General features: G+C 45.7%; 1 protein-coding gene across 1 annotated transcript in view; it reads left to right on the top strand.

The window, feature by feature from the left end:
• Myom2 (myomesin 2) overlaps positions 1–12,178 on the top strand; it is a 78,656-nt gene that overhangs the window by 21,733 nt on the left and 44,745 nt on the right. The window contains exons 7-13 of the mRNA XM_027387747.2: positions 1,884–1,972; positions 2,065–2,115; positions 3,564–3,728; positions 3,975–4,136; positions 6,141–6,282; positions 7,600–7,799; positions 8,478–8,531. Of these exons, the coding sequence (XP_027243548.1) occupies positions 1,884–1,972; positions 2,065–2,115; positions 3,564–3,728; positions 3,975–4,136; positions 6,141–6,282; positions 7,600–7,799; positions 8,478–8,531 (863 nt within the window). The remainder of the gene's footprint in view (positions 1–1,883; positions 1,973–2,064; positions 2,116–3,563; positions 3,729–3,974; positions 4,137–6,140; positions 6,283–7,599; positions 7,800–8,477; positions 8,532–12,178) is intronic.

Raw genomic sequence — 12,178 nt, 5'->3', positions numbered from 1 at the left:
AGTGGCATTTAAAGGGGGCCAGATGTCATGTCTGACACAGCACAAGTAGGCTGAAACTCCCAAGAGAAAAGAAGGGTGTTGGCAGACAGTGTAGGTCTCAGAAAATTCTCTCCCCTTTCCTAGAAATATTAAATTTTAGGTCAAAGAAAATATTTTCAGCTCTGAAAGCAACAGAGAATAAAGTCAGGTGACCAAGAACTTGCAGGACAGGGCTTTGTCTCTGGGAATACTGCCTTAAGGCACTTTATAGCAAGACTTGGGCAAAGTTTTTATTCCTTAAAAATGAACTTGTGCTATTTCTTCTTCAAGATTAAGGCCTCACCCAGTACCCCAGTTTGGAGGGAAACAGCAGCAGGAATGCAAAGTTTGGAGCCATGTGGAACTTGTTTTCCAAACTCTCCAAGTGCCAAATTCTCCCATTGTACTTTGCAGGGCTTGTTATGAAAGCATGAAGACCCCAGTTTGATCTCCAGAATCTACATGACAAAGCATGGCATAGTGGCATGTCCTTATAATCTCAGTGTTGCTGGCACAAAAATAGGTGGAAACCTGGGGCTTTCTAGCTAATTAGCTAGTTTAGCCCAAGGTCCAGGACAATTGGAAACCCTGCTTCCCAAATGATGGTGGACAGATCCCAAGGAACAATTCCAGAGGACGACCTCTAGCTTTCATAGGTGTACACACACATGTATCTACATGTACATACACATGAGCACACACACACACACACACACACACACACACACACACACGAGAGAGAGAGAGAGAGAGAGAGAGAAGAAGAGAGAGAGAGAGAGAGAGAGAGAGAGAGAGAGAGAGAGAGAGAGAGCCATCAGAACCTCACTGAGTACCTGGCACAAACCTGAGGAGATGAAGCTGCCTGCCTCTTTCTTGTCATATTTTCTGGGGAAGGTGAAGGGGTGTCAGTTCACACCCATAGAAGTAGACCCATTTCTGAAGGATGGAAGTGAGGAGATTAGAACTATGTGCTCTGAGAGTTTGGGCCCTTGCCATTTCATGGTCATAGTCTTCCTGGGATGGACACATACCCATGTCTTCTTAGGTGGAGCCCAGCCTGGGCATTTTAATGAGGCTGATATGGGTCATTCCAATCTGTGGATTGTAGCATTAGTGGTTCTCAACATCAGCTGCTGTCTTGAGAGTCCTCCTGGGGAGTGAGGTGGGTTTCTGGATCTGCTTTACTTGACTAGCAGGGTGCTCCATACTTAGAAAGGCTCGGGGGTTTTTGCTGAGGCCTTAGATACAAGCTTGGATTCCTGCCTGGGGTTCTGGTGTGCTCTCAGCAGCCTGGCCATCCTGTGATCTCAGAGCCATTTAGAACAGGACAGTGGCAGGCACAGTCCTAGATGGGAAGCATCAAGACAACAAAGGAGTTGGGACCAATTGGTAGCTCCTGGGGTACCTTGAGCCAACAAAAGACCAGCTCCTAGGGAGGAGAGCAACTCCTCTCTACAGAACAGACACAAGACTCTCCCAAATATGCTTCTTCATTGACTCAGCAGGAGGTTCTGCTGTGGACTACGATCCCAGAAGCCTTCCTCTTGGCTAGACAAAACTAAAGACTCAACAGGGCTGAGAAACAGGTCCAGACAGACCGATGATTTCTCCTTGAGAGTGAAATAAGTAATTTCTGGAGGCTCTCCTATCCTTCCTTTCTGAGAGTCCAAGCCACACATAGTTTGGGGTCAGGCATTCATCTATATCTGTCTTGCTGTTGGTTCCAAGATAGATAGAGCTGGTGTTGTTCTCCAATAAATCACATGTGATTCTGGCCACATGGTTTGCTTTCCAGGAATGCTTTGTTCAAGTTCAGGAGGCTGACCTTGTCAGAACATCTCACAAACTTGCTTTCTCTCCCCAAGGGCCAACTTTGAGGATACAGCCACTTACTCAGCAGTGGCCACAAACCCTCATGGACAAGTGTCTACTAATGCAGCCGTGGTGGTGAGAAGTATGTTCCTGCTGTCTATCCAGGGTCGGGGAAGAAGGCATTTGTCCTTGCCTGTCTCTTTCTGTGTCACATTCGCCTAATTTTCCCCACAGGGTACCGAGGAGATGAGGAACCGTTGCACTCTGTAGGACTCCCAATTGGATGTAAGTATACCTGGGAGTCTTTGTCAAGGAAGATGTCTAGTGACATTGAATAGAAGTCAGAAGTGATTTTTTCAGGGTAAAATCTTTGTTAAACTTATATTTCTACTATCTTTCTAGGTTTCCCCAGCTAGGGTTATTGTCTGATAATTTTCTCTGCTGGCAAGCTGGTGTTTTTAGACACAGGTGAAAACATCAGTTGTAGAAACTTTATATATCAGAATTGGAAAAAAGAAATGAATACAAATTCTTAGGCACACTATGTAATGATGCCATGTTTTGTGTGTGAGGGCACTCCATGCCTCTGAACGTCCCTAGGCCATTTATATGGAGCAGATACCTAAGGTCTAGATGGGACACACAGCTTGTGTATGCTGAGTCATGCACACTGCCTCAGTGTCCGACAAACCTCTTCTTCATGTGTGGTGCCTTGTAGCATGTGGCCCCCTGGTCTACTGTCAGTGTCAACACCCCTATGCTTGCCTTTAAACACCATACATCAGAATGGGAAGAAACTACCTATCAGCAAATAGGCTCCTTGTCCACAGTGACCTGCAGTGGCCCAGTCATGAGCCATGAATTTCCCTGTGACCCAGGTTGGTTTTTCCTGGGAGGTCCAAGAGCTGTGCAGACCCAGGTGAGGTGAGGAAGGCTACCAGTGATGAGGACCTACTTCCAACATACTCATGAATGGTTTAGGGACAAGGTTTAAGTTTGACCTATACGTCTGCCAGGATTTTTGTGCTTCCTGAAGTTTAGTCTGGTTCTAGTTGACATCTCTGAGTCTAGTTAGTTCACTTGCTGTTAAATGACACATAGATAAGAACAGTTCCACAGCTTATTTTAAAGAGGAAAAATGCCATGACTCCAGTGGGTATGACTTTCTCAAAGCTACTCTGGGATGAAGTGAGTTGCAAATCCTGTGCTGTAAACACAGTTATGTCCAAACTGTGTTCCTGTGTGACTGTGTCCCTAATGACAAGACAGATAAGCTACTTGTCTGACTACAGAATGGCGGTCTCCCAGGAGGGTGACTGACAAGGGGACTTTATTTCCCATGGTTTTGGGTTTGCAGACCTGATAGCTCCAGCTGCCAGTGTGTGTTCCTGGTTTTATAGATGGTCCTCCCTAGTCCTCCAGAGTACAAAGCTATCTCTCTTCCTCCTCTACAAGGGCACTGACTCCATCTTAGGGCCCATCCTTGTGATTCCCTCAAACCCAAATAACCTCTGAAGGCCTTACTGCCCTTATACCAGGGTGGTTAGGGTTTCAGCATATGAGTCTGGGGGATGCAGACACTCAGGCATCACCCCATCCCAGAGGGCATGTAGTCCACGACCAGGTGAGGAACCAGCTGGCAGCTGGCAGTGCTCTGAGTGTGTTTGCTGTGCTGAGACACAGGCACACAGGCTGGCTGGGTACCAACAGCATCTATTTCCCCTCCCCCACAGTGCCACTTTCATCTGTGATTCCATACACGCATTTTGACATCCAGTTTTTGGAGAAATTTGGGGTCACTTTCAGAAGAGAGGGTGAGACAGTCACACTCAAGTGTACACTGTTGGTGACGCCAGATCTGAAGAGAGTACAGCCACGAGCCGAGTGGTACAGGGACGGTAAGTGCTGTGGTGAACCAGGCCTGGGCACACTGCTGATGTGTTGACTCCCCACTGCTGTACCCATGAGCCCTTTGTGGAGGCATGGCCTCAGGCATTTGTCCCTCACCTCTGCCAGCAGAAAAACAATTCTGGGGAGGGTGATCTTGGCAGCCTGACAATGACCTTGGGCACCATCCAGGAGCCTCTTGGGCCAGATAATGGGGAAACACCTGAAGCTAACCTTGCCCTCTGATGCTGTTTCAGATGTGCTGCTGAAAGAGTCGAAGTGGACGAAGATGTTCTTTGGAGAAGGCCAGGCCTCACTGTCCTTCAGCCACCTGAACAAGGATGATGAGGGGCTGTACACCTTGAGGATCGTGTCCCGTGGTGGTGTCAGTGACCACAGTGCCTTCTTGTTTGTCAGAGGTGCTGCAATGGATGGGATTGAAGCAGAGGGTGGGAAGAAGCCACATGGAAGGAAGGGACAGGGAAGAGGTATAGGAAAGTGGATGTGGAGTCTCGGCTATTGCAGACGCCCCTGGCCAGAAACAGCCCCTTTCAAAGTGTGAGGCATGTCTGTCATCATGACCCTGACTTGTGAGTGAGCAGAAAGAGTTAGACGAATGGCCTCTACTCCCTACTGTTCTTACTCACCTAGAATTTATAAAGGGAACCCCCAGAGTGAGTGTTCTGCAGGCTCAGCTCCCTGGAGGATGCAGTGGGTGCCTTTGGACTCTGGTGTTGTGACTGACACACGACTAGGACAGTGTGTCTTTTATCTTTGTTGACTTCAGTTCATCCCTGCGTACTATGGTCACAACATAGCAGCAATAGTTACAGAATGGCCTGGGTCAGACTGAATCCTCTGTCCTGCATCCCACCCTCGACACAGGCTCCTCAGAATGCCATTTTAAACTATTCCATAAGGAAATGTACCATGGTGTACCAGGCATAGCACCAGGCAATAGCTACGATGGCTTGCACTGTAAACACTCGTCACATACATGGGTATAGGTGTGCATAGGTGTGTGTGTTCATGCATGATCTGTACAGACCATCAAAAATTCTCATGACAGCTCTGGAAGTGGCTGTTTCCTAGCCAGGGACACCAAAGCTCAGAGAATTTGGTTGTTTTTCTTGTGGAGGAGCCAGGGCTGACTTCTCTTTGAGCCACAGGCTGAGAGTGTTCCCTCAGCTAAGCTCAGTCTACTGTGCTAGAGCTGTGGCCCTTTCTCAGTGTGCTGCTTCTGCCAGCCCTGCCCCACCCACCCAGGCTGCCCTCTGTGGGCTCCTTCCTGAACCTTTGGGGGGACTCCAGCTGTGGCTGCTGTCCCCAGGCTGCCATACTTTCTATCTTGCATGGCCAGCCATCTTTAGCTGGTCCCTGTGTTCATCCTCCTGCAGCTTCAGGTGTGGGTGGTGTGTGACAGCCACTGGGATGTTAGATTTCCTCTCAGTGGCAGTTAAAACAGAACTTGATGGAGGGTTGTGCCATTAGAGTATGCTAGCTCAGGAAGGAAAATATACATCTCATTCCCGCACTTCCCGAAAGCTCACATAAGCACACAGGGCTGTGATTTCACTCTCTACCATATAGTTTTGTGGGTTTTTATTAGGGTTGCTGTTAAAAGATACCTTCCATTCTCCCGTGTGCCTCTGGCTGGGTGTTTTGCACCATAAAAATGCAATGACTTCAACCAGGTTTCATTGCCATGCTTATTCAGCACTAAGAGCAGGAAGAACAGGACACAAACCTGGGGTGCTCAACCATTCTGATCACTTTCTGGAGGTTGTGAATGGAGAGAAAATACTAGGGTCAATGTCAATAAATCCCTGGTTCTTAGTACATTAGGGAGGTTTGAACTAGACAACACAGAATTCTCAGACGTCTGTGGGCATGCAACAGCCCTGGCTCCTGAAAAAAATATGCATTTCAGATAAGAAAAATCAAATATTAAGTGTGTTTGTTTTCTTTTTTTGATTTAAATTGGAAACAAGATTGTTTTACATGTCAATCCCAGTTCCCTCTTCCTCCCCTCCTCCCCTTTTCCCCACTAACACCCTACCCTATCCCATACCCTTTCTGCTCCCCAGGGAGGGTGAGGTCTTCCGTAGGGGGTCTTTAGAGTCTGTCATATCCTTTGGGAGAGGGCCTAGGCCCTCTCCCATGTGTCTAGGCTCAGGGAGTATCCCTCTGTATGGAATGGGCTCCCAAAGTCCATTCTTATGCTAGGCATAAGTACTGATCTACTACAAGAGGCCCCATAGATTTCCGAGGCCTCCTTACTGACACCCACGTTCATGGGGTCTGGATCAGTCCTATGCTTGTTTCCCAGCTCTCAGTCTGGGGACCATGAGCTCCCCCTTGTTCAAGTCAGCTGTTTCTGTGGGTTTCACCAGACTGGTCTTGACCCCTTTGCTCATCAACAGATGCTGACCCACTGGTCACAGGGGCTCCGGGAGCACCCATGGACCTGCAGTGCCATGACGCCAATAGAGACTATGTTATTGTGACCTGGAAACCACCCAACACCACCACGGAGAGTCCTGTCATCGGCTACTTCATTGACAAGTGAGTGTGTGCTTCATTCTTCTGGGGATGGAAAAGCAAGTGACATTACTAAGGCAGCAAATTTGGATATATGTCACTGTAGGCTGATAGTGCCATTCAGGAGAGTGGTCATACCACTATTTGGTCATCCAATGTCAGTGATAAAGTAATTGGTAAATTATGCTAGTAGGTTGAACCCTGGGAGAGTCTACTGGGGCTTGTTGGCCAGTAACAAGCCCACTCTTCACCTGCAGGATAATTAGGGGAAGGGAGGTAATACTTCCTAACATGAGTGTTCAACTCTACAACTTGAAGAGCCCAAAAGACTTCTGACCTTGTCCTTTTCTGCTGGGGACTTAACATAAAAGTTTGTATTTAAATTCCTCAGCCCATGAAAAACAGACTAATCTTACCTGCATTTCCAGGTTTCTGGGCAGGACTATATTTTCAAAAGTCTTTTAAATTCTGCATGGGAAGGGTTCTGGAAACTGGTATCTTACTGTTCAGTGGCCTGAGCAGGGTCCCAGTAAGGTGTCAGCCCTAGATCAACTCAAGTAAGATGTATAATAGCTACAGGGAGGTAGGGAGAGCCTCCCCCAGACGTCATCTTACACACCGAGGGGTCACCCTGTGGCCTTGCCACTCAAGCTGCCAAAAGAATCACCAACAATGTGGCTTGTCTTGTTCAACTTTGATGTGATAGTTTTTGTTTTATTTTATATTTTATTGTATTTTATTATTATTGCTTAGAAGCCTGTTCTTTTAAAATAATAGAAAGGGAGTGGATCTGGGTTGGAGGAAGTGGCGGGGTTGTAGAGAGGAACTGGGAGGAGTAGAGGGGGGAAATTAAAAAAAATAAATTGCCCACAATGGGTTTAAAGTAACTTTTTGATCATATTTGACTAAAGCATGTTTGATGGCAGGAGTTATCTTAAGCTATAAACCACAAAGATTGAACTATGTAAATGCATGTGTGTAGGTATCTCCCTGTCAACTACCTTTCCCTCATCTAAAGTCCATCCATCTATCTGTCTATCTATCCATCCATCCATCTATTATCTATCTCTATTTATCATCTATCTACCTACCAATCTAGCCATCCATTCATCCATCTATCATCTATACATCCACCCTTTATGTACATATGTAGAGATAGCTATTGGATTTACTATTTTTAAGGTTTATCGTATTACTACTAACAGATGTCAATATGTCAGCAGTGTGAATTTTTATCCAAAAGGTATACCCCTGTGATGACTGTTCAATGAGAATATACCCCTTAGTATTTTGTAGATTACCACATGTGCTTTTTCCTCTTCATTTCTTTTTTGTTTGAAGATGTGAGGTGGGAACTAACAACTGGGTCCAGTGCAATGATGCACCAGTAAAGATCTGCAAGTATCCTGTCACGGGACTTTTTGAAGGAAGGTCATATGTGTTCCGTGTGAGGGCTGTCAATAATGCTGGCATCAGCAGACCTTCCCGGATCTCTGATGCTGTGGCTGCTCTTGACCCTGTTGACCTCAAAAGGTTACAAGGTATGCTCATTTAAGTCCCCATAATAACTGGAACCCATGGGCCACCTGCATGTAGTTAGTTCTTTGTTACTCACTGAATGTAAGTGTGACATTCCTTGATGAGTGTGGCAGGCAAGGTTTCCCCATTTTCAACATCTCCATCAATATTGCCTTTAGGCTTGGAGGTGATGATTGACATGCCTTGGAGGTGATTGATTGACATGCCTTGGAGGTGATTGATTGACATGCCTTTAGGAATTGAGACTGATACCCATGCCTCACAGCAATGCTTATTGCCCTTACCAAGCAGTGCACTGGAATTGAGAATGGCCAGAGTCAATGTCCCCCATCTGTTGATGGTACAGTTTCTGTACATGGTGCCACTTAGGTCTCAACACCAAGCCACTCTGTGCCTGAGTTTTAAATTCCATGGCACAAATTCCTTCATGGGACTGGACCCTTTGTCATGGTTCATGGGAGTCACTATTTTACCTTACTACAAGTCCTTTGACCCTCTACAAAGGGCTGATTGTGCTGAGAATTATCAGGAACACTTCCAAATTACCACAGGTTGTGACTCCCATAGCTTTTTGTTGTCTAAATGCTGAGCTAGCTTACAACTTTTCCCAAATTAGGGAAAATTGTGCTTTCTCTAGAGAACGATTCCATGTCAAAATCATTGCCACCTTTTCTCCGCAGCGATTCATTTGGAAGGAGAGAAGGAAATCGTTATCTACCAGGATGACCTTGAAGGTAATTATCTCTTTTTTCAGCTTTGTGAACTTGGGGGCTCTAGTTAGAGATGAGAGAGGCTGACAGCAGAGGGGACAATGACCAAGCTGTAGTATGTCTGGGAATCACTCTTCAAGTAGGGCCCAAATGCATCTTTTAGGGACCCCTGCAGGTAAAGCCGAGATTTGATTCTTAGCTGATATTGGGTCCTTCCCTACTATTTAGTTATTTATCTATTAGTTAATTAATTTGTGCTTGTGTGTGTACATACATGGATGTGCACTAGAGTCCAGAGGACAACTTTGTCATTTTGCAGACATTTTCCCTCCATCCCTCCTTCACTCCATCCCTCCTTCCCTTCATTCCTCCTTCTCTCTCTGCTTCTCATCTCTTGAGACAAGGTATCTCCCAATGGCTTGGAGCTTCCCAAACAGTCATGAATCCTGGGGATTCACCTGTCACTGCCTCCTGAGTGCTAGAATTATAAGTGTGCACACCTGGCTTTTGACACAAGTGCTGAGATAACAAACACTGTACCAATTGAGCAATTCCCCATCTTACAACTCTCTTAGTGAAAGAACATTTTATTTTATTTTAACTTTTTCAACAAGAATTTTGTTCCTAACATTTGAACCAAAATGGGTTGTGATGCTCCTTTCAAATGTCATCCTTGAAAAACTGTATTTCTCTTATTGAAGCTTGCTGTTGTGATTATGTCTCATTAACAAGTGTCCTGAGACAGCTAGGAAAGAGGGACTGAGGAGACCAAGAATCAGATATCCTGAGATTTTAGTTGGACTTATGGCCAGATCACAGCACAGTGAACAGAAACTTGAATAAAAAATTCCAGGGTTGAGATGGTCAGTGGGTAGAAGTGCCTCCTGGGAAGGCCTGGTGACCTGAGTTTGATTCCTGGAACTTATAATGGACAGAGAAAACTAGCTCCTGTAGTTTCTCTCTCTCTCTCTCTCTCTCTCTCTCTCTCTCTCTCTTGCTCTCGCTCTCTCACTCTCTCTCTCTCCCATACACACATTTTTCTCTTCCTTTTCTTCTTCCTTCCTTTTCCTCCTCCTCTTTTTCCTCCTCCTCCTCCTATTCCTCCTCCTCTTTCTTCTTCTTCTTCTTCTTCTTCTTCTTCTTCTTCTTCTTCTTCTTCTTCTTCTTCTTCTTCTTCTTCTTCTTCTTCTCCTCCTCCTCCTCCTCCTCCTCCTCCTCCTCCTCCTCCTCTTCCTCCTCCTCCTCCTCCTCCTCCTCTCCTTCTCCTCCTCCTCTCCTCCCCCTCCTCCTTCCCCCCCCTCCTTCTTCTATACTAAAATCAGTTTGAAGCCACCAGCAAAGCAGAGGTGTTTCTTGGCTTGTCTTCAAAACCAATCTTCTAGGGCAGTTGCTGGTTAGGGTTGACTTTTAGGTTTGCAGTACAAAGTCTCCATCGGAGGAGCCTCACATTGTGTCTTCTACCCCGTGAAGGCTACAGGGTCTCTGAAGTGGTGTTCCCCAACCCCGCCCACAGAAGAAGTGAAATTACACAGAAAGCCCTTGGGGATTCTGCAGAGGTGACTTTGAGGTGGCACTTGTGATTTTTGTCAGACATATATCTCCAGAAGACCTCTAAAGCCACGAGAGACACCCAATCAATACTCAGTAGAGGAAACTGGCCCTGGCAGAGTGGCTTACAACCCTACATAACTCTCTGGCTCCCTTAGTCTAGCACTGTGCCATGTATAAGACCTACTGAAACATAGATATTTGAATGACTGAGAAATGGCTCCGAGACATACTGGAGAAGACTGTGAGCAGGCCTGTATAAATGGGAGGTTTGGCATGCTGGGGGGAAAGCATTCTATTTCACTCTCATGGGATGTAGGATTAGCGGAGAAATGCTGTGCTCTCCCAGTGTGGACGGTGGAATTCACACCCCATAACAAAGGCCTCGGTGAGAAGGTGCAGCTTGCTTCATAAATGCCGTGGGTCTGTGATGAAACCTGTGGTGCTGTGAAGGAGGAGAGCCCAATAAAACTCCCCAAGGCAGGGACCTTTCAGCTATGCTTTTCTAGCTAGAGGAGCCACATTTTAGTATATAGGCATAGATGCTTTTGGTAAGTGCATTGAGTAAAGGATAATGTTGCATAAAGAAAAATGACAAGTAAAGGAATCATTTCCACGGCAATAATGGGTGATACTTTGATGCTGCCTGCTGGTACAGTGGCTTGGATTTCCAGAAGAAGATGCTGAGGGAATTCACATATTCCCCTGTCCCTCGTCCCTGCACCCCCATTCCAGCCCTGGTGTGAGGCTTTGCTTGCATAGAATAGCAATTCCTATGGCCTGCAGCAACCTGGGTTTGAATTAAGGTTCTGGTGTAGTCAGAGAGGACTTGGACTACTTTTATTCTGTTGCTATGATTTAAAAAAACCACTCTAAGTAAAAGCAGCTTGGGGAGAAAAGGGTTTATTTCATCTTACACTTCTGGGTTACAGTCTACCATTGAGGGAAGTCAGGATAGGAACTGAAGCAGAAACTGTGGAGGAACTCTGCTTCCTAGCTCATGGCTTCTTGGCTCATGGTTTGATATCTTTTCATATAGCCCGGAACCACCTGCCCAGAGATAATATTTCCCACAGTGGGCTGGGGCCCTTCTGCATCAATTAGCAATCAAGACAATGTCCCATAGACATGCCTACAGGCCAACCTGATAGAGGCAGTTCTTCAACTGAGGTTGAAGTTCTTCAGCCCCTTCTCAGGTGACTTGGGCTGTGTCAGGGGGACACTAAGAACTAACCAGAATAGCCTGTTTCCTTTGGTAATTTAAATATAAATTCTTGTCTTGAGATTCTATAGTGTTTTTAAGCAAATCATGTCTGAGTCCAAACATTTGCTACTAGCAAGCTCCTTTTTCTATTTTATATAATCTGGCCCTCCTTCCTCTTCCCCATTCTTCTCCCCTACCCCCACAGTGCTGAAGAATCAAGCCAGTGTTTTGCATATGCTCGTCATACTTCTAACGCTGAACCTATCTATCTCCTCAGCTCTGATATTTTTTTTAAGTCCAAATATTCCTTTAGACATTTGTTTTAATGAAATGGGAACATTACTTTTATTGACTAAGAGCAGCACTTCAGCTAATTTAGTCTTATTTTCCATTCAGTTGGTTAGTCCCTTCCTTTAAACATTCCATTCATATCAATGCTCTTTCCTTAACATAATTTACCTTTTCTAATATTTAATGAATTATCACATCAAAAAAAGGATACTCTATTCTTGGTGAGGCTAAGATATGTTTCTGTGCAATATACTGATTGTTTTTATTTATGTATTTTTAAACTTTATTGCTATGTGAGCCTCTCTCTGTCTCTGTCTCTGCCTCTATGTCTCTCTCTCTCTCTCTCTCTCTCTCTCTCTCTCTCTCTGTATGCGTGTGCGTGTGCGTGTGCGTGTGCGTGTGCGTGTGTGCGTGTGTGTGTGTGTGTGTGTGTGCGCGCGCGCGCGCGCGCGCCATGGTATGATTATGTAGGTCAGAGTACAACTTTGTGGAGCTATCACTGTCAACTTGACAGAGCCCAACTTGATAATAGAGTCCCAATTTGTGAATATATTGCCCAGATGAGATTGGCTTATGGACATGTCTGTGGGATTGTCTTGGTTGTTAATTGATATAGGAGGGATCAGCC

This window comes from Cricetulus griseus (genome assembly GCF_003668045.3).
Source record: "Cricetulus griseus strain 17A/GY chromosome 1 unlocalized genomic scaffold, alternate assembly CriGri-PICRH-1.0 chr1_1, whole genome shotgun sequence".
Classification (NCBI taxonomy): domain Eukaryota; kingdom Metazoa; phylum Chordata; class Mammalia; order Rodentia; family Cricetidae; genus Cricetulus; species Cricetulus griseus.
Note: the sequence above shows the minus strand (reverse complement) of the source record. Positions and strands in the feature narration are given on the sequence as shown.